The following is a 24,226-nucleotide window of genomic DNA, read 5'->3' as shown; positions in this document are numbered from 1 at the left end:
GTTTGTAAGCACTTGGTTCTAGAAACTGCGTGGAGAAGAATGTTACATTTAATTCCTCCTTGTTGGGAGGATATTGATGCCCCTTATCACAAGATTTTGCTGTCATCTGTCTGCCCTTCCTCCATGAACAAAGAAAACGCGTGCAAGCTCATTAATGTGGCTTATTCACAGTCAATTTTACCTTAGTATTCTTCATTATAGTTACTTAAATGGAGATGCTGAGGAAATGCAAGTTACTTCATGAAGATCTGTGGTCACTCAGAAGCTCCTACTGCTGCCAGCATTAAAACTGTTCTCAGCTGCATAGTCTTCACAGGCAAATAAATGGAACAGATTTCTTGTAGTCAGAATCTGTTCTTCTGGTGTTCTTATGACAGATTTAATTATGAACTTCAGAAACTTTCTGGATACAGCGAATGTTATCTAATGTTTATGTAGTATCTGTCAGAAGGATTCACGGGCGTAGTGGGTAATGGAGGAGGTATTTTAACAAGAGTTTTAACTAGATCACAAAATTCCAAAATTTTGTGCTAGTTTAACTAAGAAGATCTCTTGGTATGGCTTTTTTATTTTTTCTGTGTTGCTAATAAAACGTGATCTCCTAGCTGTGAAGGTCATGACCTGCTTTTGTCTTTGGACAGGTGGCTGTATTCAAGGAGCGGGAACAGAAGGAGATTGAAGCCATGCATGCTCTCAGGGCAGCTAACCTGGCCAAGATGACTATGGTGGATCGTATCGAAGAAGTCAAATTCTGTATCTGTCGCAAAACAGCTAGTGGATTCATGCTGCAGTGCGAGCTATGCAAAGACTGGTTTCATAGTGGCTGTGTGCCCCTTCCCAAAACAAGTTCTCAGAAGAAGGGCTCTAGTTGGCAGGCCAAAGAAGTGAAGTTTTTGTGTCCACTTTGTATGCGTTCTCGAAGGCCGCGACTTGAGACAATACTGTCTCTGCTGGTGTCCCTGCAGAAGCTGCCTGTACGGCTGCCAGAAGGGGAGGCACTGCAGTGCTTGACAGAACGTGCCATGAGTTGGCAGGACCGAGCACGACAGGCTTTGGCCACTGATGAGTTGTCGTCTGCCTTGGCTAAGCTTTCTGTGCTCAGCCAGCGAATGGTGGAGCAGGCAGCACGGGAGAAAACAGAGAAAATAATCAGTGCAGAGCTACAGAAAGCAGCAGCCAACCCAGACCTGCAGGTAGGGATGTGAATATCTTGCTGTTTACCATGCTAGTCCTTCTTCAGTGTGTTAAAATCCTTTATCCTTATTAGAGAAGCTTGGAGGAGAGGAGAGAGCAGTTAGTCTGAGAATTAGACATACTCTAGTTCAGTACTTGGGTTGTGGTTAGCTTGTTAGCAGTCTGTTACAGGCTTTGCCACCAGCAGGTCTGTTACTTTGAACTCATTGTCACAGGCAATTGTTGAAGGTGTTTGCAAGGAACAGCAGTTCATATGTAACACCCAGCTTGTGGCCTGAAGATCGGTGAAGTAGTGGCTACTTCGGTTTCCAAAATTCCATTTTCTTCTGACAGAATCAAAGGTGTCCATAATTATAATTTCTAATGGATTCCATTCTTGGAATTTCGTTACCTTGTTTGGAAGTTTCAGTGAGTACTATAGGGAATCACCGGTGAGTTTTACAGTTGGCTTATTCATCTTTGAGACCAGTAATCAGTTGTACAAAATAAATTTGTACAACTACAGGGTGGTATAATTTGGTGGCACTGAACAACAGTAGCTAGATCTTTGTCTTCAGTATTACTCTAAAACACGGAAATAAAGTCTGAAAGAATCGATTTCCTTGGATATTTCCCAATCTTTCTCCACATCTTGCTGTGAGTGGGCTTTTCGTTCACTGTTCAGGCAGTTGTCCTCAGGCCAAAAGAACCACTGTTTTCTTAGTGACTATGATTTCAACTTCTTTTTTTTTTTTTTACAGATTTTTCTGGAAGCTTTATTGTTTCATTCTCATATTCCATTTTTCACTTAGGGACACTTAACTAGTTTCCAGCAGTCAGCCTTTAACAGAGTGATAGGGAGTGTGTCCTCATCCCCACGGCAGACTTTGGATTATGATGATGAAGAGACAGACTCCGATGAAGACATCAGGGAGACATATGGCTATGACATAAAGGTAAGTAATCCAGTGTGGCTTGTCTGCATGGAGTTAGCTCAGAACACCTGTTTTCTATGAATTGAATTTGTACCAGAATATCTTAAAGCTATTCTTAAGTACATTCTGCCCTGGCTTCTGTTGCAGAAGAGGTACTTCTTGGTTTTATCTGGATGTCTTAGTTCTGGCATATTAGGAAAGTTTTGTAGTGTTTTCTTTCAGAATTCCCAAATGTCTTGTGATTAAGTTTCAAAAGGTTCTTCTTAGTGCTAAGGAAAAAAACTATGCTTCTCAAGGGATTTGTTTTTATAATACCGTTGAGGTTGAACATTGTCTTTATGCCTTTTTCAGAGACATTATGAATCATAAATATGAATAAGTGTCTATAGGGAGAGCTTTATCAGTTTTCACTATAGCAAAAAAATAGTCTTTGAAAACTTCATGCTGTGTAAGAAGTTTCCTGATGTCAGAGCTTCTTTTCACATTTTCATACCTTTCTTTTCATTCAACTCACATAGAAAAGGAGATATACCTATTCCGTTTCATATGTGTGGGAATATTCAGGACTTGATCTGCATCATATTGTAAAACTAGTTTAGTTCAGAAATCATAGCAGTAGTTAGATTTTTAAAGTATTTAGCTAGAGAAGAACAGTCATAAGAAAAGGCAGTTGTGGAGATGGCCAAGTGTTTTCAGTGTGATGTATTTCATTTCAGAACTTCTGAAATGTCCTTTTGTTATGTGTGGAAACAAAAGCAACGTCACTGTTTCTTTATGTGCAGGGATTTCTTCTTAGTGATAGTGTCATTTCTAATTTAAAAGATGCTAGCTTAATAGTCAGTGTGGTCATGGAAGTACTTCTAAGGCAGATTTTTCAGCTTTCTAGAGTGACAGCAAATTTTTCAGCTATGATCTGCCTCAGTGTCCTGTTTTTAGTATTTTGTCTCTAAGTAGCTTGATGCAATTACATGCATTTGTCTTCTTGGCATTTCACAATGGACAGTAAGAGTGCACTGTAACTGGGTGCTACAACTTTTAATTAGATTAGTTCTTTTTTAATAAAACTGCTAACGGTTCCTTGCATTGGAAGTAATAATAAGGTATTTCTGAAAGATGTGGCACATTCTGAGGCTGCGATAAAAGAAAGCGTATGTCAAGAAAGATGGCATATGCTTATTAGGATCTGAAGGTTTTGCAGGAGTGTAATTTAATTTCTGTTCAATGTATTCTGTTATGACTCCAAAATCCATTTGGGTTTGGATGTCCATCACTATATATAATTGTAAAAACCTGAAGTAAAAGTATAGCGAAACAAAGCAGGAAGGGACCAGAAATGTCTTTTGTTAGGTCAAGTAATGTGATTGGAAGAGAAGACAACCACAGGCAATCACATTCTTCATTTCTAAACAAGATGCAGCAGAGTTCAAAGGAAATAGCAAAGTTGCTCAGAATTTAATTGTCTTTATACTGTTGACTTTCAAAATTTTTTTTTCCAGTTTATGGTCTCTAAATGTTTTCAACTGGAGTGATGTGTTTAAAAAATAATGTTTATAGATTATGATGCATTGTGTGTGAATATGTTGTTAATTTACTGTGGACCCCATAGAAGTAATCCTTGGTTTCCTAAGGGTCCATGGACTATAGTTCTACACCTCTGTCTCTGACATCTCAGGTACAACAGTGGTTACAAAAACAAGCATGAAAAGGCCTATTTGGTTATATTGTGTTTCTTCTAATTAAAACATGATTCTAGCCAACGAGTACTTTGTTATGAGTGCAATAGCTAGACTTGTTTTAAAATTTATTCCAAATAGACTGATTCAGTGGTCAAATTGACTGTAACTTTCCCTCACCTTTAATTGCCTTCATTTTTGTGTTGCCTATAGCCACCAAATATTTATTTATTTATTTATTTATTTATTTATTTCCCTGTTGACTCTGCACTTTCTTTAACCTGTTATAATATAACCAGAAGAAGATCCAGGCGGGGACATGACCTTTACTATGTAGGGAGAATTATCTTTTATTCATTCTGAATATATATATTCTACTTTTTCATCTGGGCAATATAAATCTGAATTTCCCACTTCCAGTTCTGAAATCAGTAGTGTGTACGTCACTTCCTTTTAAACATGTGACTGAAACCCAGAGAGAGATTACCATTCTTAAACTCCCTTTTTATGTCATGAAATGACAGGGTCTGTGTGCAATTTCCTGAGTTGTCCATTTTGGACTCACATAGCTAATCTTCACATAGATAGTGTCAATAACTCCTCTACAGCCTTTTGATTCTTTTAAGTCAGCTCCTTGGTTTTTGTTGTTTTCTGAAAGATTTGAGTACTACACGGCACGCTGAATATGTTTAACCTGTTGGCCGGTTTTATCACAGATGTAGTAGGGTAGGTAAGTTCTGGAAAGTGCTGTGAAGATAGATAGCTTGTTGAGGAGATTATCCTTATTAATCTCACCTCCAGGGGTGAGGAAGAATTGAATACTAGTAGACATCAGGGTATCTACTCAAATGGACTTTTCTTCTCTAGATTGTCTGTCTAATATAATACAAAGCCAAAACAAAGCTTTTTCCATTTTTAAGACTTTCCTAATCTCTCTTCTGTTCATGGATCCACCTGCTGCATGTAAGGCATTTGTTATATTTGTCTGTGTAATGCATTTAAGAAGTCAAGCAGCCGTCCTATACAGTGCATTGAGCACAAGCCAATGCCATCATTATTCTGTTCCTGAAAATATTCACAACAGTCTTAAGTATTACAGCCCTCTTCCTTTAGGCGTTTGTATCTTAAAATAGTTCAAAATAGCCTAAAAATTCTGATTCCAAGGCAACATTTTATTTTATTGTCATTTTGTGGCCATCTGTCTGTTGATGCTGAGTTCCTGTGCTGGATCACACTCTGTTTTTAATTCACCTGTAGGATCTTCAATCATTTCTTTCTACAGCAGTCATTATTTACTCTGCATACCTGTGCCAGTCTTTATGGTCTGACAGTCAAATTCTTCAAACAAAATTATATAGGCTAAGTGTAAGACTGTCATTATGCTGACTTCTGAAGACCTTACGTGAGGGACTGCTTAGTGAGGAAATTTGGCCAGTGTTTCTCACACACTGGCTATAAATCTGAATTCACCTGTCTCCACAGTTGCTACATTCTTCCACTGTTCAAGTAGGGGTGTAACTTTTACCTTTTTCTGATGGTCTTGGTGTCTATGGTGGAGGTGCTTCCAAGAAGGGGTTTGGGAACAGCAGGACTGGTTGGTCTTAGTAGAATTTACTTGAAAATAAGTATTTGCTAGATCCAGATATGTCATGTTTTCTGTGGGTCTTTTTCAGGACAATGCCAGTGTAAAATCTTCTAGCAGCTTGGAGCCCAATTTGTTTTGTGATGAGGAAATCCCTATTAAATCAGAGGAAGTGGTGACACACATGTGGACTGCACCTTCGTTTTGTGCCGAACATGCATATTCATCTGCTTCTAAAAGCTGCTCTCAAGGTATTTGCTTTTCTATTCGTTGATATAAAATAGAACAGACAGCTGGGATGAGCAGTCAGTGAAGAGGGGAACTGCTCTGTTACCTCTGCTAGTTGAGGAGGATATGCTGCCTGTAAGAATGATACAGTAGAGGAACATTGCAGTTCTGTTTCCTGATGTCTGATATACAGACCTATGTCAACATATTTTTTTTTCTTCTGGAATTGTCTCCCTTCTTAATAACTTGTTGTATGAAGTGTATTGTTTCCTTTTTGTTTTCATCTCTTCCTTTTATCCTCATGAAACTTGCCTCCTATCTGAAAGGTTCTAGCACTCCAAGAAAGCAGCCTCGGAAGAGTCCACTGGTACCTCGCAGTCTGGAGCCCCCTGTGTTGGAGCTGTCACCTGGAGCAAAGGCTCAGCTGGAAGATCTAATGATGGTAGGAGATCTACTAGAGGTATCACTGGATGAGACTCAGCACATTTGGCGAATTTTACAGGCTACTCATCCACCCTCTGAGGACAGGTTCCTTCATGTAATGGAGGTACGAACTTGGAGGAATATCTTGGCATAGGGGGAAAAAAAGCAAAACGCTTTTGGATATAATCTTGGATGTTTGAGTGCTTATCTACTTGACACGTTTGGGTTATAGCCAGGGAGTAGGAGATTCCAGAAAATAACAGAATAACAGACCTAGAAATTGAGTCCTTGATCACTCGTGCTGTGTAGCACTGTCCTCCACAATTAACAATATTTAGAACACTTTTTTTCAGACAGGCAATTCCAAATGCAAACTTTATTCTAGAAAAGCTAATGAAATGCTGCTCTTGATAATGCTTGGAGTCAGAACCGATCTGCCAAAGAGCTGCAAGAAATACTTAAAGATAGACAGCTTATATAATATTTGTGTGTTGCCAAGCTTTTGTTGTTACTGAGCAAAGAACGTTGTTTTTAATAAAACATGGTTTGGTAATATAAGTAAAAAGATTCTGGTTCTCCCCAGAATAGCACAGACACTGCATTTTTTTCTTAATATTCTGTGAAGATGTGCTGACCTCTTTGCTCTGCTGACAGCGAACGAGGCAGGTGTATGTGCTGATTCTAAGGTCTAGTCCAAATTACTTATGCTTCGTTCATGCAGTGGCTAAATGCTTTGTGGAAATGAGGGATGTGTGTTAGAAGAGAAAGTAAAATCTTGCCTTGAAGCTATATTGGAATCCATCCTTCATCATCTGTCAGCTGAAGATAGGGGTCAGTTTGACCGTGTGTAGTTATGGAGTGTGTGATTGCTTTTTGAGTTACTAAACAGCGCAGGAAATACACTGCTTGACCTTCTGGTAGTGTACAGTAACATCAGATGGAAGGTTACATTCTGTGAACACTGAGGTTACGCTGGGATTCTGATCAGCTGTCTTTTTTTCTGTGCCATCCAACACAGTGGGTAAGTCAAGATGTTGCCAAGCTGCCACAAGATAGGCCAGTAGTACAAAGCAGAGCCTGCCTCCAAAGAAGTACCGCATTGCCCTGTTTTGACCTAAGTACTTCACTTCATAAGCTTAATGCTCTTTTAATGTAATGGTTTTGGCATGGGATTTTTTTTGAAGAACAATTTGAATGCCAGCAAGTAGCACTTTATGAATAGCATACCGCAGTGTTGTATTAATAGTTAAGAACAGCTTTGTGGCAGGGGATAGGGTTCAACATTTTCTGGTTAACCCCTGTGAATACCCGTTTGGCCAGAACAACTCATATTGAATTGAATACCTTTTACGTCTATTCATATGTAAGATAGGTAGAGTTCTGCAAAATAACCTTCAGAGGATTTGGTTTAGGGTGGTGTATTTTAAGTAATGTACAGTAAACAGATCCTGTCTTTACTGGTTTATAGTATGTCCTTAATCTATGAATATTATTACAGTTAATGTAAATAGCTGGACTAACTAAAATCAAGTGAGGCTTGTTTGTACAAAGGAGCTATACATGCAAATCTTGCTGATATAAATAGGACTTGTCACTGTGGATGCAGTGACAGTTTGCCAATTTTAAATGCTATTTCTGATCAGAATCTGCTACTTAAGAGCTGTTAATGGCACCAGGATTTTTATAGTGTGTATCAGTTTGGGAGCTATTCAAATAATGGATCTGTTACATCCTTCTCTTGCTTGAGTTGATAATACATTTTAAGAATTCAGCAATTGTTCCTTCTTAATCTCCAGAATAGCAATTGCTTTCTCTCAAAAATAATAAACAAGACAGACCTAGGATGAAAAATAGGCAAGAACATCTAACAAATGGTTAATCTTCTCAACTTTTATTGAAAATCAATATGAGAAGGGAGTTGTGGTTACTGCCTATTTTGTCTCCTTACTCTTGCTGATATTTTACTTTTTCCACTGGAGATTTTAAATTCATTATACTTTGACCACTGAGGGTTTCCTAGTACGGTGAAAATAAAGTTGACCCGTTTTTGTTTAGAATTTGTAACAGTATGTTGTTGAGTAAGTTTCTTCCACCATATCAAGGTAATAGTGGAATAAGCACATCTCGAACAAAGTTTATGGAAATTTGTGTTTGGAAAAAAATAAATCTCTTCTCACCCTTTTCTCTGAAGGATGACAGCATGGATGAGAAACCGCTGAAGATGAGAGGGAGAGACTCTTCTGAGAGGAAGCGGAAACGAAAGCTGGAGAGAGCAGAACAGTTTTTTGGAGATATGAAGCAAAAATCTAAAGAGCTGAAAAAACTAGAAAAACCCAAGAAAAAGAAGCTAAAACTGACCATGGATAAGACAAAGGAGCTGAACAAGCTGGCAAAGAAACTAGCTAAGGAAGAAGAGCGAAAGAAGAAACGAGAGAAGGCAGTTGTGGCAAAGGTGGAACTAACAAAGGAGAGCACAGAGAAGAAAAGAGAGAAGAAGGTTCTAGATATTCCTTCTAAGTATGACTGGTCAGGAGCTGAGGAGTCGGATGATGAGAACGCTGTATGTGCTGCACAAAACTGCCAGAGGCCCTGCAAGGACAAAGTGAGTTTTTTGCTTAGTTCTGTCCCAGGCAATTTCATGCAAAGACAAAAACCTCAGTGCATTTTAATAATTAGGCTGAACAGCATGAGCAACAAAAACAGTGTTACCTGAAATGTGAGAGTATTGAGTAGCATTTGGGTAGGTACATAAATGTAAATAAAACTTTGCAAACCTATCTCATTCTCTTTAGCTACTTTAAAACATTTGATGATGAAAAATTAGCATCTGGGAAGAAGCGCTCTGTCTTGGTTTGGAAGTTTAACCTCTGCAAACTGGGCTCTGTATTGTTATTTGCTGGTAATGTGAAACATGCGTTGTCTGATTCAAAGAATTCGTTCTGTGCCTCAGCAAGAAATGAGCAGTACGGTAATTGAAGTACATTTCCTGTATTTCTTGCATACTGACTGTGAACAGTAGTGCTGCAGGATGAGGGATCTACAAACTGCTGTGCTTCAGTTTTCTTGGGAGATGAATTATCAGTGATTTTAGACCTGATCGGATTATGACAAAAAAAAAACCAAAACACCTTGATCTGCCTCTCTATAGCAGTGCCTGTCCTGATTGTCAGCTTTTAACATGCACTAATTGATGATCAAACTTCACAAAATATTTTTATTTTTTCTTTTCTCTAAAAACGATCAAAAACCCTACTCCCAATAACTGTGGGATTTACCTTAAACAGCACTGGCTTGCGCAGGAGAGTAGGATCAAATATAAATATCAAAAACTTGGTCTTTTTTGCAGAGTTGAAATGTGGAATTCAAGTGTTCAGATAAGTGTTAGAAGACCATTTCTGAAGTCTTTATCTTAAGCCAAAGTTAGAAATTAGACTGGAAGATAAATTGCTCATAAGATGATAAAATCTTTATACAACTGTTCTCTTTACAGATAATTTGGGTTATGGTACCACATTTTAAAAAGAATCGAGATTACAAGAGGCAGGAGAGTTCCTTTCAGTTCACCTTATAAAGAGGGTCATACTAGATTCATCAAATTTCCATAAATGAAACTGGATAATATCCTTAGTTATATAATCAAAGCTTTCCATAAAGTTGGATGTGTTTTTGCACATTCAGTAAGTGAATGCAGTACAAGTGCAAAATGGTAGATAGGGAAATGTAATGACTGAAGCTGCAGCTGCTGTTCTCTGTTCCTAGTCACTTTAAAAACATGTTCAGGAATAGTTTTCCTACAAACTAAATTTTAGATATGTTGCCAGTACTGTTGTTTTTCTAATATATTTTCATTTTCACTTTGCCCTGTAAGGCAAAAGCAGAACTATAGCAGTAACAATCTTTGTAGCTGTAACGGTACATTAAAGAATCCGTATTTGTTATCCTGCAGGTCTCAGTTTCTGCTCCCTGATTCAAATTAACATGCACTTTTTTACTTGGACAATTACAGAAATTTAGAAATGCATCTTAATTTTTTTCCTTCTTAAAGGTTAATTTACTTTTTATGCCTTTTCCTGATTGTTCTACAGAAAATTCAACCCAGATTGAAATATTTTAGCTTAAATTTTCTGTGGCTTTAGAGTTACAGTTATGTATTTTGGGCATTCAGAGGCTTGCTGTATGCCCATAGTGTGCAGCTAGTGGAATGATAATAAAGTTGCTAAAGTCAAGTGGCTTTTTTGTAGCCAACAGCAGTAATCAAGTCCCTTTGTCTTCTGTAATTTTGAAGTTGCAAAAGCCACCACTTGACAGTGCAGTCTAAGGGAATATATGCAAGTTAGCATGCGTATTTGTAGGATTTCACTTACACTGAACTCCTTGAGTATGCTCCTACCTAAATGTGTTCTGGTGGACCTGTCTTTCATTTTAGGGCAGCTGAGTGTCCTCTCCCTCATTAGTAGGAGTCTTGTAGCTGTGGTGGACTAAGGATGCAATAGGGACAAGGTTTGTTGGAAGAGTATTGCTTCCTAAACTGAAGCAGCTTGTTAAAACAAACTCTGTAGGACATCAATTTGTGCCAAACTCCGTTGGTGTTCTGAGTATATCAGGTGGGTTTAATAGAAGATATTTTCTTCATAGAGCCCGTGCCTAATGTTGCTGATACAATCTCTTGCAGGTGGACTGGGTGCAGTGTGATGGTGGCTGCGATGAGTGGTTTCATCAAGTTTGCGTTGGTGTCTCTCCAGAAATGGCTGAGAACGAGGATTACATCTGTATAAACTGTGCAAAGAAACCGATGCAGGGACCAAGTAGCCCTGCTCATGCACCACCTCCTCCTTTCTTATTGAGCTACAAACTACCAATGGAAGATCTTAAGGAGACAAGTTAGCAACTACTCGATGGCTGGAACTTGCTGGGAAATGGACCACTGAAACCCCTACAGAAAGAGAGGGTTTGAAGCTAATGTAGCCACTGAGCTTCTCTTCCAAGGATGTACAGACCTGCAGCAGAGTTGGTCCCTTCCTTACAGCTGGCTTCCTTCATTCAGTGGGGACGTCAAGGCACAGTGGTACCGACTCATCTATGCAGACACCGCCTCATTAGGAGCTCCAGCCAGTGTTTTGACTTGAGTATTTCCATCTTTGAGAGTGGCTGCTGCTTTTAAAGACTGAGCAAACCCGAGGCTGTTAGATTAGACGCTTCAGGGTGTTAGAAGTACATGTTGGCAGCGGAGCTGGCCTGGAATTGGTGGGCTCAGGCTGGAGCTTTTAGCCCAACCAGGTTGCCCAAAGGAGGTGACTTTGGAAGTTATCTTTTGCCTCCCCATGCCAACCCACTGAGAAGGGCAATGTCTTAGGAGAGTTAAGGTGCCTCCGTATCCAGGCGGCTAACACTACACTATAAGGATGGGAGCAAGTGGATGAATTACTTTTAATTTCTGTTTAGTAGCTAAAGGGCAGAGGAGCTCACGATCTCAGAAATCAGCAAAGGTTCTGTTTACCAAAAAGAAACCCAACTCTACTCCACTAGCAAATGTTTTTCCTTAGTGGGGAACAGCTGATCTTCCTGTCCTGTGGAGGGCCAGAAAAAAAATTGATGAAGATGTCTAGCTAGACCAGAGCTTGCGAAAAGCAGAGCGCTTCCCTTTCCCCAGGGGTGCCCTCTCCTGTTCTAGGCTTTGCTTAGAGTTCTGCATTCCTGCGCGTTAACGTTGCCTCACGCAGGATGGAGCTGGCAAGGAGGTACAGCACCCAGGGCACCAGCTTCTGTGATCTGTACCAGGGACGGGAAGGAAAGAAGACAGCCCACTTACCTCAGAGGTTACACTGACATGTGCTTCTGTGAAAAGTTTCACTCACAACTATTTCCAGTATCACCAGGCTACGGGCATGGCCTCAAGCGATACCAGCAAGCAGTCTGCAGATACTGTTCGCAGTGCAAATCCCCCTCCCTGCTGGCTTTGCTGGAAGTGTACCAGTGTACAATCAGCAGCAGTTCTTGTCTGAAGTTTCCCCTGGCTTTGCCAGAGGACCAGAGGGCTTGGGGTCATCCTGGGTGACAGTTGTTTTAGTAAATCCATTTTTAAAGAAGGACTTGTTTTTACTTTTTTCTAAATGTCTCAGACTACTGACTTGTTCTATAAATAGATTATTTTTCTTTGATTTTTTTATACTTACCACTGTTAACCAGCAGCACAGACAGAGGTTCACAAAGCAAAAACCTGCCCGTGGGCTTGGGTTTTTTTACTCCATTCCTTCCTTGTAGTACAAGGAATTAGCAGTTACCTTCCCCATTCTAGCCTGACCAGCTGCCTGTGTTTAAATAGGTAAATACATTTCATGTGCTACCTTTGTGTTTGGGTTTGTTCCTATTAGTGGGGCATCTGGGCCTTAATGACTCCAGTCAGTGCTGGCTTTGTGTATGTGAATGTCTGAAGCCAGCCACTGGGCTGTCTTGTCCCCCCCTCCACTCGCTCCCTATTGTGTTTCCATTCTTCTGCAGTTCTAGGAGTGTTGTAAGTAGTGTCCAGTCTTACTAGGAGCTGGATTGGGATTTAAAAAAAAAAACATTGACAAAAACAAAAGTGTTCTGTCTTGACTGTTCTGTGTCCCTTCTCTTGTTCTCTGATATTTGGAAGTTTATTTACCTGGCAGAATTGTCCACCCCTCCAGAAAAATTCAGCTCAGGTAGATGAACTTTATTGGTTTGTTTTATTTGTGCCTGCTACCTGGGAAGAGGAAGTTGTACAAGAGAAAAGAACTAGGACGAAGGGCAGAAGATGCAGGATCTTGGGAGATTTTTGAGTGCAAATTGGGCACAGACTTCTAATTCCTGTTCCTTAAAGACTAAAACGGTATTAAAAGCAAGCTGTGGTTAAGCATGTGGCTGAGCAGGCACCGTAGAAGACTTAAGAGTATTATTTGTTTACTTATTTATGAAGGAGTATATGCCATAGCTAGACGTACCCTCTTTTTTGCCTCCAGTTATGTTTTTTCTTCTCATTGTACGTTTAGTTTTGGTAACCTGGTTGAAACAGATGTTATTTTCCTTCAGGCTTTAAGTGATGGTACTACATAAATGTTTCCCTATATGGAGTGGATAGACTCTCTGTCACAGATGTTTAATCGTTCCAGAAGTAGACTAGCACAAGATTTCATAAAGAATCCCAGTGTTCTGTATTCTTTCATGACTCCTAGAATTCGTGACACAACAGGGAAAATACCGTCAGCATATCCTGTTAACCGTTGAGCATATCCTCTTAACCATTATTACGTTCTCTGTCGTGATAAAAGTCCTTGTTATATGTAATTTACCATCAACTGGAAAGAGATCTTCTAGTAAATACGAATTGAATATTCCTGTTTCTCTGAGTAGAAGGTGCGGTCACAACCAGAAGGAAACAAACAGCTATACGATGCAGTGGTCAATCATTCTGCTTGTAGCGGGCATAGAAAACAGTAAACAGGAGAAATGTGCAAGTAATGTGCAAATAGTCACATTCTTAGTAGCTGTTTTTCATGTAATCGTATTAGGAGGCTCTTTTTGTCTTTTTCTTAAACTTTCAAAAGGAGGTTGCCACACTTTCTCAGTTAGAGATCTCCCATCTGCTTTCGGGTAAGGTGTTCATAAACTGAAGACCATTTATTAGCTTTACATCTTACTGTTTAAATGTTTATTTTTAAAAGCATAATTCCGCTCGAAGGATTGCTGATAGTATAAACTTTTGAATAAATGTTGACTTTTGGAAAAATCTGTAGAAATGTAGTTAGTGGTTTAAAAAAACTTGAAGTTTCAGCTGTGATGTTGTCTCTAGACCTTAGGGTTTTGAATTTTTGTAAAAACATGCAAAGAAGCAAACCAAAGTTAAGCTAAGGAAATTATTTTCTTAAATGTCTGCTACAGCTGTAGGAAAAAAATCTCTCATGCTTTGGAGATGAAATTTCAGTATATACAAAATCTTAGCTCTCGTGTATCTAGAACAGTACATGACTTAATACTATATTCTGCAAAGGATATTAACCACTGTTCATGTTGTTTCTCTTGTGTCTGACACAAAAGGTCAAAGAAATGACTGGAGGTGTTGTGAGGAAGAAAAAATGGACTTGAGTTGTGTATCTTATCCAAACCATGTGGTTTGTATCTTTTCAGGAAGAAGCGCCTGGACTGGGGTGGCTTTACTTGCATAGAGATAAACGTCACTCCTGAGCTTCAGTACCATTACTTTTAGGATTTATGCTTTTTACAGAGTTTCTGTACCTGAATATGTATGTAGCCTGGACTACTTGATAATGAGAGCTTAAGGTAAAATTGATGATGCTATGAAAACTAACTTGAGTTATTAGAATACCGTGTCTCACACAGCACAAGATAGCAGAAACAGATGTCTGTGTCTTCTGTTAGCCACACTGTGAAGTTTGCATTCATATTTTCTGTTTTTAGAATCACTGAATAGTTTAGGCTGGGGAGACTTCAGAAGGTCATCTGGGTGAACCTCCTGATCAGAGCAGGGCTGATTTTCACAGCAGGTTGCATTTTTCAAGGCTGTGTCCAATTAAGTTTTATGTATTTCAAGGGATGGACATTTGACAGTCTCTGACTTCCTGATCCAATTTTGCAGCATCTTTGATGTGAATTTTTTTTCTAATGTTCAATCACATTCACTTGCTGTAGCTTTCCTATTGCTTCTTCTAATTTTTCTTTTGAGAAAAATCTGCCTCTTTTCAATAACTATCCAGTACGTATTTGAAGACTAAAGATCTTGCAGCCTTGATCTCCAGGATGAAGAAACCCAGCTCACCCTCCCTTGAGCCATGTCACATGTTAGTTTTCTAACAATTTTGTTGGTCCTTTGCTGCACTCAGGTTTGCTATCACCTGTTTTTGTACTGAGGAGACCAAAACTGGACACAGTACTCCAGATCTAGTTTACAAGTGTTGAATACGGGAGGAAAAATCACTTCCTTTAACCTGCTGGCTGTGCTCTTCCTGTGAAGCGTGGCATGGGATTGGTCTTCGTGGCTGCAAGGGTGCACACTGCTGACTCCTATTCAGTGTGTCCACCGTTACCCCCAGGTCCTTTGGTTTATTGTTTCTCAGGTACAGACCTGATGAACTTATTTTTTTTCTGTCAGCCTGTCACTCCAGCCAGTTGAGATCCAACTGAATGGACTTTCCTCCCATGTTTCAGATTTTCTTGCTCCCTTCCTCCCCTCATCATTCAATTTGGTGTCATCTGTACTCTATCCCATCACTCAGGTGAGTAAGACATAAAACAGTATTGCTTCCACTACCAACCCCCAGGTATTCCACTTTGGTTTGCCGCCGTCTAGATACCAAACCGTTGGCTACTAGTCACAGCAGAGCACCCATTTTTTCACCCACCTTGTAGATTCTTCATCCATAAGCGTTTGCTTCCATTGTAAGACAGGGTAAACAAACACTGCTCTCCTATTTTCCCCAGGGCCCTTCAGAGAAGGAAAACAGATTGGGCTAATAGTATACTGGTCACCTTATCCTTCGTGGGCGTGGATGTGACTTTAAGGAGGATTTGCTCCATAATCTTCCCAGGAACTGGAGCAAAGCTAGCTGCCCTGCATCCTTCTCACATTCCCTCCTCTTCATTGAATACGGGCATGATGTGCAGAAGGGTTTGTCAAAATCCATCAGAAAAATGATCCTCTGTACAGACATTTCCTGGGCTCTTCATTCATCACCGTGGCATGTAAGATGAGAAGGAAATGAACATACTGGAGTTGCAGTTTGTAAGATGCACAGAAACCTTTAAATGGCAGAGCTGAGTTGCTGCATCAAGTGCTGCTCATACCTAAACTGTGTGGGCTGGTAAGCAGTTACGTCAGCCCCACATATCCAGACACAGTTCCAAGCTGGTTTGGTTGAGGTCAATGTTACTGATGCATAGCCCTTTACTACACAGATCTTTACACTGAGAAAGGCATAACATGAATGAGAATGAATGAGGACAACTAATCTTTGCTCTAGGAGAAAAGATGAAACCTACTGCTTTGTTCATTCAGCAGTAGGCTGTGAACTAGGCAGCTGCCCAAGGATAGCTATCACCTTTATTTTGTGTTGTCCTAATAACAGTTATTAGCAGATTTGTAGCAAAGTAAAGCCAAAACAATGTGGATATTCAGCAGTTGCTTACCAGACATGCCTTGCTGTCATTCTAGGTCCATTGTATGTCTTTGGAAAAATGGTGACTGGCTGAGAACACCCTAGGCACCAATGGTCGTTTCGTACTCTGGAAATGAAAGATTTTTAAAGGGTGGAAGAAGTTTCTTAAAATCATTCCCTCTGAAATCATTTCTTGCCTCTGTAAGAAGTTGAGAACTATGGGCTTGCTAAGAGCAGGATTTGAGGCTTTGTCCCATTAGATGCAAATGAGAAGCAGGGAACTCCAGCTGCAATCACTAAGAATGTGTTAGGTCAGCCTGCCTGAACCAAACAGGAACTGTGCTTGGAGCGCCAATAGTCATCAGGGAGATGCAATAAATTCAGCCCTTATCGAAATTCTAGCCATGCTGGCTTTGGAGGGGTGATAAATGCGTAGGACAGCTGGAAAGTGCACAGCAAGAGATTTAGAGCATTGAGCCTTAGGTAATGAGATGTCTTGGTACAAATGAATGCTAAGTTGCAAGGTAAAGGCATTGAAAGTCGCAAGGCTTTGTAAAAAAGCAGAAATATTTGTAAGGAGACATGCTCTGAATGCATTCAAAACAAAAGCCTTGCTGCTGTGAATAGTTTTAATCCTAGATGGGGCATAATGTCTAAATCGGAGGTTTTTCAGAAGCCGATTTTTGGCAGTTAGTATATCCCCCCTTACACCTCCACAAAAAAAAAAAAAAAAAAAAAAAAAAAAAGGAAAAATCCATTAAAGCCAAGTGCCTGAGTAACTGCTGTGGGTATTAGGATCTGAGGAGAGCAGCTGTCCCTGAGACAGCCGATCATGTTAGCCAGCCCAGCATCAGCTTTTAATGGGTTGGTGACATGCCAGCAGATCAAGCTGCTGTGTCGGTTCACCAAGTTGCTGCAGACCCTGCTCAGTCCTGGAGCAGCTCGGTTGCCTGCCAGGCACCGGGTGCAGTGCTCTCCTCCCTGGAGGAGGTGGGCATTTGCTGCTGCTGTTGCACGGTAATAGCAACGGAGCCTCCGCAAATCCAAATGATGAATTTGAGAAACAGCCCAGATTTTGGGGAGACGTGAAGCAAGTACCACAATATTTACTTCTGTCAACTGACAGTTCAGCTTTTCCCTTTATACAGCTGGAAATTTAGTTAGCTGACTCTTAACATGTGTCCCTGCAATGGCATTATCAGAGCAAAACACTGTAGAGATCGATATCTAGGTGTTATCAGTGTATTGATAGCATTGCATCCCATTATTTCCGTGCCAACTTTCCTGATAGTCTCTTGCGCAGGGAAGAGGCAGGAGATAGATGCTGTAACTTTGTCTAGAAGCATTATTGGGAGAGAAAATGGATGTGCACCAGTGCCTGAGAATCACTAGCACCACGTAGCAGCACCCCTGCCTCTTGCTGATGAACCCTACGGGTGAGCACATGGTACTTCGGCTCTTCACCTCTTGCTAGAAGGTTGCAAAACATTATCCGTGTTCCTATCCTGACTGGTAGGGTTTAAAGACAGCTGGGATGCTTGTTTCCTGGGCATTACCTCACACCACAGTCTTTTCTGTAGTTTTTAGCCAAGGATAGCAGATAGCCCTGGCCAGCCTTTTTTGCAATTACTGCTGTAGGAAAGGAGACCACAGAGTAGCTTGCCAGAGGGAAAAGAGTCTTTGCCACAAGGGGCAGATTCTGGTCTCGGGACAGACTTCCCCAGAAATGGGAATGACTGGGGACAGACTTCCCTGGTAATGAACACACACGGAGAGCCTACTGATGGCAAAGGAGGGAAGAACCTAAACAAAATCTGGCACTGATGCCCTGATCCCAGGGAACGTAGGTGCAGAAGAAAGGGGATTGTGGTTTTCAGAAGAAATTAAGGGATTTAGGAGAGTTCTCCCTATGTTTATTGTGCTTTAAGTAGTAAACATGCAATCAAGTGCTTTAAAAGGATCCTGCACGGTTTCTGGACATGCATGTGTGCACAGGGAATCAGAGACAGGAGCACCGATTTCCCCTGGCTTCTGGTAGGAACACGCTTGGAATGGTCTGCTTAGACCTTGCACCCCAGGATTTAGGGGTGTTAGTCAACTAGAAAATACATAAATAAATAATGAAGAGACTACCTGGCAGCAGAAAAGTTCCTAACTTGGAGCATTTTTTTTTTCTCTTACTGAGTAAAAGGCAATTTCAGGAAGCCAGCAGGTCAGATTCCCATTTGGAAGCAATTCCTTCACATGCTTTCTGCTTTCTTCCCTCAGGCCTTCCCATTACGCCCCGAGAAATCCCAAGGGAGGTGAGGCCAAAGGAAATAGGGCTGGATTCCCTTTGCAGGCGAGCTGTGCTCCTCCCCAGCTGCTTTCCCTCCCTGGTGGGGAAGAGCTAACCCCTAGCCGCTGGTTAGGGTGTAAATCCACAGCTCCTGCTCTAGCAGTAGCGTGTGTGCTGACACTGCTACGCAGCTTGAGCTTTGCTTTAGGAAGCTTGCAGGGAAAATATTATCAAAAACCAGCCTTTCTTTTCCCCGTGGGTCCCAATTACAGTAAATACCAAGATTCAAGGTTTGGTTGGCTCCAAATTTTTAATTATTTCCCCCATCTGGGCATATCACCATGGATGCTTGCATCTTTTTCTCTGATGGCCGTGCAAACTGCATGTCTGGCCTGGGCCTGACCTAACGAAACCCGTTTCCTGCACTCATCAGACGAGCGATGAGCAGTACCTGGACAAACGCCCTGCATGCAGGGGCCAGGAAATGTCTGCCATCAGGAGTGCAGCGGTGCTTGGAGCATGCCTGGCTGAAGGAGTTATAACCTGTGATGGGAAAACCTGTCATAAGTGTGGATTTCTCTCTGTGTCCTCTTCGTGCAGCCCCTGCAGGTTTTGTATCGTATGGGCTTCAGTATTTGAATTCATGCTGGCAATAGAGTAACGTGACTTGGAGTCTTATTGAGGAGGGAGAAGCAGTGAAGCAAGGGAGCAACAGCACCCCTTTTGTAGGTTTTGAAGAAGGCTGCTCCCAAGAAGCTGCCCGCTCCATGCAGCACGTGGCTTTGCTAAAAGCTCATCTCTGTGCCTTGTGCCTGGGTACCAGCCCTCTGCTCCACTGCTCTTCCTCCACCTGGCTGGAAGGATTACCTTTCACAGAACCATAAAATGGCTCGGGCTGGAAGGGACCTTAAAATCATCTGGTTCCAACCCCTGCCATGGGCAGGGATGCCACCTGCTAGATTCAGGCATCAGCTGGGTCTCACCTGGAGCTCAGATTTTTCATATCTGGCGCTCATCAATTGAGGAACAAGGCTGTCTTAAACGATCAAAACTTGAAAATGACTTTTTACTTAAATTTTTGAGGAAGAAATGCCAAAGTCTGGAGGAAAAGAACATGAGACTTGGTGCTTTGATATGTCACAACTGGCCACCAGAGCAGTAATGACTCGCGGACAGGAGGTCCTAATACAAAGCTTGCTTCAGGTAGACTCTATCCCTCTGCCAAGATGTCTAAAAGTGCTGGATTTTTCTCATATATGCCTCAAAGCCTCACCAAATACTGAACTAGCTCAGTAGATGACTGACAGGAAGCACATTTGCAATAGGTGAGCTCCGATTTTCTGTCTGCAGCGGTACTCTGTGCTCCATGCCTCCACGTACTGCAATGCAGAGGCCTCAGCAGGTTAGAGGAGACAGAGGCCCTTTGGGCTGGCAGCACCTGCAGGAGCAGGCAAGAGGCTCAAGCCCCTTCTGAGCGGCAGCAGCACCCTGTGGGAACGCTCTGCACAGCCTTGCAGGGCTGCCCTGCCCAGGAGGCGCTTTGGGACTGAGCTCTGGGCGCCCAGCATGGTGCTGCTCCACGCACAGCCCTCCTGTGCTGGCCTGGGAGCTCGGCCTGGCTCTCCTCCTGCTGAGGTTGAGGCTGCTCAGGGTGTTTTGAAGAGGTAATGCCTCCTGGCAGCACAGAGACCTTCACAAAATTGACTGTCTTTGATTTTTGGAGGCTGGGAAAGCTGGATGAGAGCTTTATTTCCTACTGACCTCTTTGCAATGCCAAGTTTTTCGCTTTGTCATCTCTTGCTTAGAAAACTGACTTCTGAGAATCTTTTTAAAACTTAGTCTCATGTGGACAAAATGAGACAGGCCATTGGATTTTCTCCCAGAATGGAAACTTTGCATTCTGAGTAGTTACTGGCCCTGTACATCTCTTGAATTAAAAAATATACATATTTTTAAAAGTCTATAAATAAGTGTGGAGAGATGATGTGTGAACATTGCTCAAGCCTTGCCTATTTAAAACCAGGTTATAGGTTTTCTGTGAAAGAATCAGTTAAGCAGGTATGACCATGTCTCACCTCTGATAAAAGCTTTCCCTTTTCCCCTCAGAGCATCCATCTTCCAGGCAGACAGAGAGCAGGGGCATCTAAAAATCCCAGCCCTGTCAATGGCTTTGATTTCATTCTTACTGCAGTCTGTCAAATTGAGAACCTTCACCTCAGAGGAGTAAGGCACGCAGAGGAGAGTCCATCGTCCCCAGACCAACACCCAGCTTCTCTACACCCTGAACCATGCTGTCCATAATCTGCTGGTCTTCCATCTCACTTCTGGGCCACTTGCACAATACTGCTATCATTAGGCTGAAATTATGATTTCCTTTGGCGTATGGTTCTTGATGTGACAATGCCCTCTAATTAGCTCTCTGGCTGCAACAGCCAACCGCTGAGTTTTATTTTCCCATGCAAGCTACCCATTTCCACACCGGGAGGTAGATGACTGGTCTTCAGGAGGGCCGTGGTTCCTACCACCTCCCTGATCCGAGCTCAGGCTCTGCTCCTGCAGCCGCTCTGTGGGTGTCTGCTCGGGCTGCCCAGCCTCTGGCAAGCTGCAAGAGACGAGCCCCGCGGAGCTGTTGGTAGCTGCTGGAGGTGGCAGCAAGGTAGGAAATGCCAGAACGAACGAAGACTCCAGCCTCTGAAGTCTTTGCTTGCTACTCAGCTGTTGCTTATATTACATGTTATATTACAAGCATATATACAGTGCTGTTCTGCCCTCGGGCTGCTCCCTGGGCTCTGCCCCTTTATCTCCTGTCCGCAGAGCCACCTATCTCACACCGTCAACAACCTGGGCATGGAGCCTCCGCCGCCCCGCAGGCGCCCGGCATGGACACAGGTTTTCTTGCCTCGGGACCATGATCGTGTGGGTTGTTATTTGAAAGCAAGTATCCTCTGGGGAGGCTGCGTTTGTCTGGGGCTGGCCAAATGGCTGCGGTAGTGTTTTCCCTCACCAAGGGACCCACAGGCTCTTTGTGATGACTTTTGGCTTCTGCCGTGGCTATTCCAAACTACACGTGCCTTTTTTTGAAGCCAGCTGAAGCAGGAATCAATCCTTTGTGCTTATTTCGGCTTCTTTCTCCGCAGTATCAGCCTCTACTTATCCCCGTCCTGCACGTAATTGTGAGAGCTGGGCTTTCTATACGGCCATTTCCACTTAAGCCTAATAACGTTTTCAGGCTGAAGAGGCCGGTGGCCCAGTGGTTATCAGATAGAGGAAAGGCATCATATTTGCTCTGGCCTTTGGTTCCCAGATAACACAACGGCAAATCGTGTTCCTGGAAGCAGGGGGGTGGCTCACGAGATTACGGGGCCTGGGGCCGCTTTGCCCCGCGTGGAGGGAAAGCAGAAGGGGAGGTGGGGCTGGGGGCCCCCGCTTTGGGAGCTCGGCTCGTGCATGGAGCCAGCAGCTCCTGCACCTCGCGGATGCCTGGGAGCAGTGGGGGCTCCCCTGATGGTCCTTTGGTGGGCTAGGGGCTGGGAGCCATTTCCCTCTCCTCTTGTCCCCTCATCAGTGCCCGGAGCTCCGCCGGCTGCAGAAATGCATGCACCTCAGCTAGGCTGGTCCCCTCCTCAAAGGTTCACTTCATTCCCTATCTCTTATTTGTTTCTAGCAAATCTATTTCCTAAGCTTTTAATGCTGCTTGTCCTAGTTCTTCCACTTTTGGCTTAGATATCTGTATGGGTGCAGAATCTCAGACAGCTAGATTGATTTCATCCTTTGCATTTTTCCCTTTGGATTTTCATCGCCTCTGACAGCCTGATTAAAGTCCCTCCCAGTTTCTCTGCCTTCTGCAATTTTAAAAATGTGTATTGAACTCATCTTTTTCTGTAGTCTTAAATGATCCTTTGTGATATGTGTTGGTCCTCTTCTCATCTTTGGTAAAAAGATAAAATTATTTTGTAAGCTCTCAGCTCTCTCAAGTAACATCTCCCACAACCATATAGACTTTTTCTTGTTTCTCTGCAGAAAACTTGTAAAGGGATATTTTACTTAAATTCACTTTATTCAGGATATTCTGGCTTTCTTTTACACTTGTAGATTTAACACTTCTCCTGGCTGCTTATGTTTCTGCTGAATACTTGTTTTCATTTTAAACTTATTGTTGCCTTCAGCACAGTCCTATCTGACCAGGCAGAAGTTAAATAGTTTCTTACTGATTACACCGTTTCCTATCATAGTCCATTAGTGCCTGCTAATTAGTTTGTTTTCTATTTAAATTGTTGATAAGAATATTGTCAGTGGTGCACTGTAGTTATCACTATTATCCAGGGATATTTGTGCAGTGATGCTGATGCCTACAAGAGTTTTGAGAAATGTTTCCTTATTCACTTTCCTCTCTTTTTATGCAAATCTGTTGCACAAGGCAAGGCATTATTTGGCCTTGCTTTCATTTTTAAATCCACGTAGACTTACCCTTGCTGTTTAACAACTATGCTATTGACTGGCAGATGGCTTCCCTCCATGGATGTTCTCCCATCCTCTCCCTCCAGCATTAACTCCCCTCTGCAGTGTTTTCCCCATTTTCCAGCAACCTCTGGGTTGAGGACGAGAGCTGGTTCTTATTTGGACCATCTGCTTAAATCGCTGCAGCAGCAGAGTCCTGTGTGAATTTGCCTGGTCGCTTTCTGAGTGCTGGCCTGTGGCAATGGCCATGGGTACTGCATTTAATCCGTTATGCAGTGTGCGTGTGTGCTTGTGTGGAGAGGTATTTGCTTTCATTTTAAATCTGAATTTCATCTGATGCTGTACGTTGCTGCACTATGAGATGTAGTGAATGTATTCATCTTCTCTGCCATTTCCTTGTTTCCTAGACCCCCGTTGCCTCCCTCTATATCTCATCCTTCTCTCCCCACGATGAGGAGTTGTAGTGACGTGATCACCCCTTGGCTGAATCCAGTCCTGTTCCTTGTTCCCTTTCCCTGTTTCTTCCCGTGGGAAGTCCATCACGGTATGGATGTGGGCCCACCATAGATTAACACGGGTGGTGTGGCTGCACTATTTTCATCCTCTCCTTGCCCTAATAACTCTACACGCTGCCTACAGCTCAGGCTCTGCTGCTGCTTTGCAGGCCTGACTCTGAACCCAAAAACATGATTTTTTTTTTCTCTCTTGCCCCAGAGATATTCAGCAGCAGATGTAATAAAAATATTTTAAAGCCTTGTCTCACTTATATCCTTGGACCATCACAGCTGTAACATGCCTTCTGTGAACAAAATCCAGCTCTGTTTGCCTTATTTATGGCCCCCAAGCACGGCCGGCCGTAATGCCTTCAGATAACGACCGGCAGCGGTACCAAGACCTCCTTCCTGCTGATGTTGCAGCCCTGTGCGCCACCGGGGCTGGTTTTTATCCTTCTGCGTGGTTTTCCAGCTGCTGCTTGACTGTGGCTGCTGGGGCGATGAGCGGTGTGGACACTGCCCTTTGCCCACATCCCCTTCTCTCTGGAGAGACCCTGCAGTGGGATGACCCCGTTAAATGGGGTTTCAGCTCTTACCTCAGCCATGCCCCTGGTTTTGGCTCCCTTGGGTGCTCCCGCGCTTCCGTGGCCAGCGATGGGGAGCGGCACGGCCACGTGCGACCATGCAGGAGCCAAAAAGCCACCGGCCGGCAGGGAGGGCGAGGGACGGGCGGCCCCAGCAAGAGCTGCTCGCATGCAGGGGGAAAGAGCCCCTTCGCACTGGCCATGAAATCAGTCATGTGTAGGTTTTTGTCCGGCCCTGGGGGGTGGGGGAAGGAATGTGGGTTGGGCG

The 24,226-nt window shown here is 42.6% G+C and overlaps 1 protein-coding gene across 1 annotated transcript in view; it reads left to right on the top strand.

Annotated features, from left to right (window-relative positions):
- The window catches only part of KDM5A (lysine demethylase 5A), a 49,055-nt gene extending 35,302 nt beyond the window's left edge, over positions 1-13,753 (top strand). Inside the window, exons 23-28 of the mRNA XM_040562132.1 lie at positions 642-1,193; positions 1,986-2,129; positions 5,455-5,614; positions 5,918-6,138; positions 8,206-8,616; positions 10,687-13,753. Of these exons, the coding sequence (XP_040418066.1) occupies positions 642-1,193; positions 1,986-2,129; positions 5,455-5,614; positions 5,918-6,138; positions 8,206-8,616; positions 10,687-10,899 (1,701 nt within the window). The 3' untranslated portion in view covers positions 10,900-13,753. The remainder of the gene's footprint in view (positions 1-641; positions 1,194-1,985; positions 2,130-5,454; positions 5,615-5,917; positions 6,139-8,205; positions 8,617-10,686) is intronic.
- The last annotated feature ends 10,473 nt before the right edge of the window (positions 13,754-24,226 follow it).

Source organism: Cygnus olor, chromosome 1, assembly GCF_009769625.2.
Source record: "Cygnus olor isolate bCygOlo1 chromosome 1, bCygOlo1.pri.v2, whole genome shotgun sequence".
Lineage (NCBI taxonomy): Eukaryota > Metazoa > Chordata > Aves > Anseriformes > Anatidae > Cygnus > Cygnus olor.
This window is presented reverse-complemented; position numbering and strand designations above follow the sequence as displayed.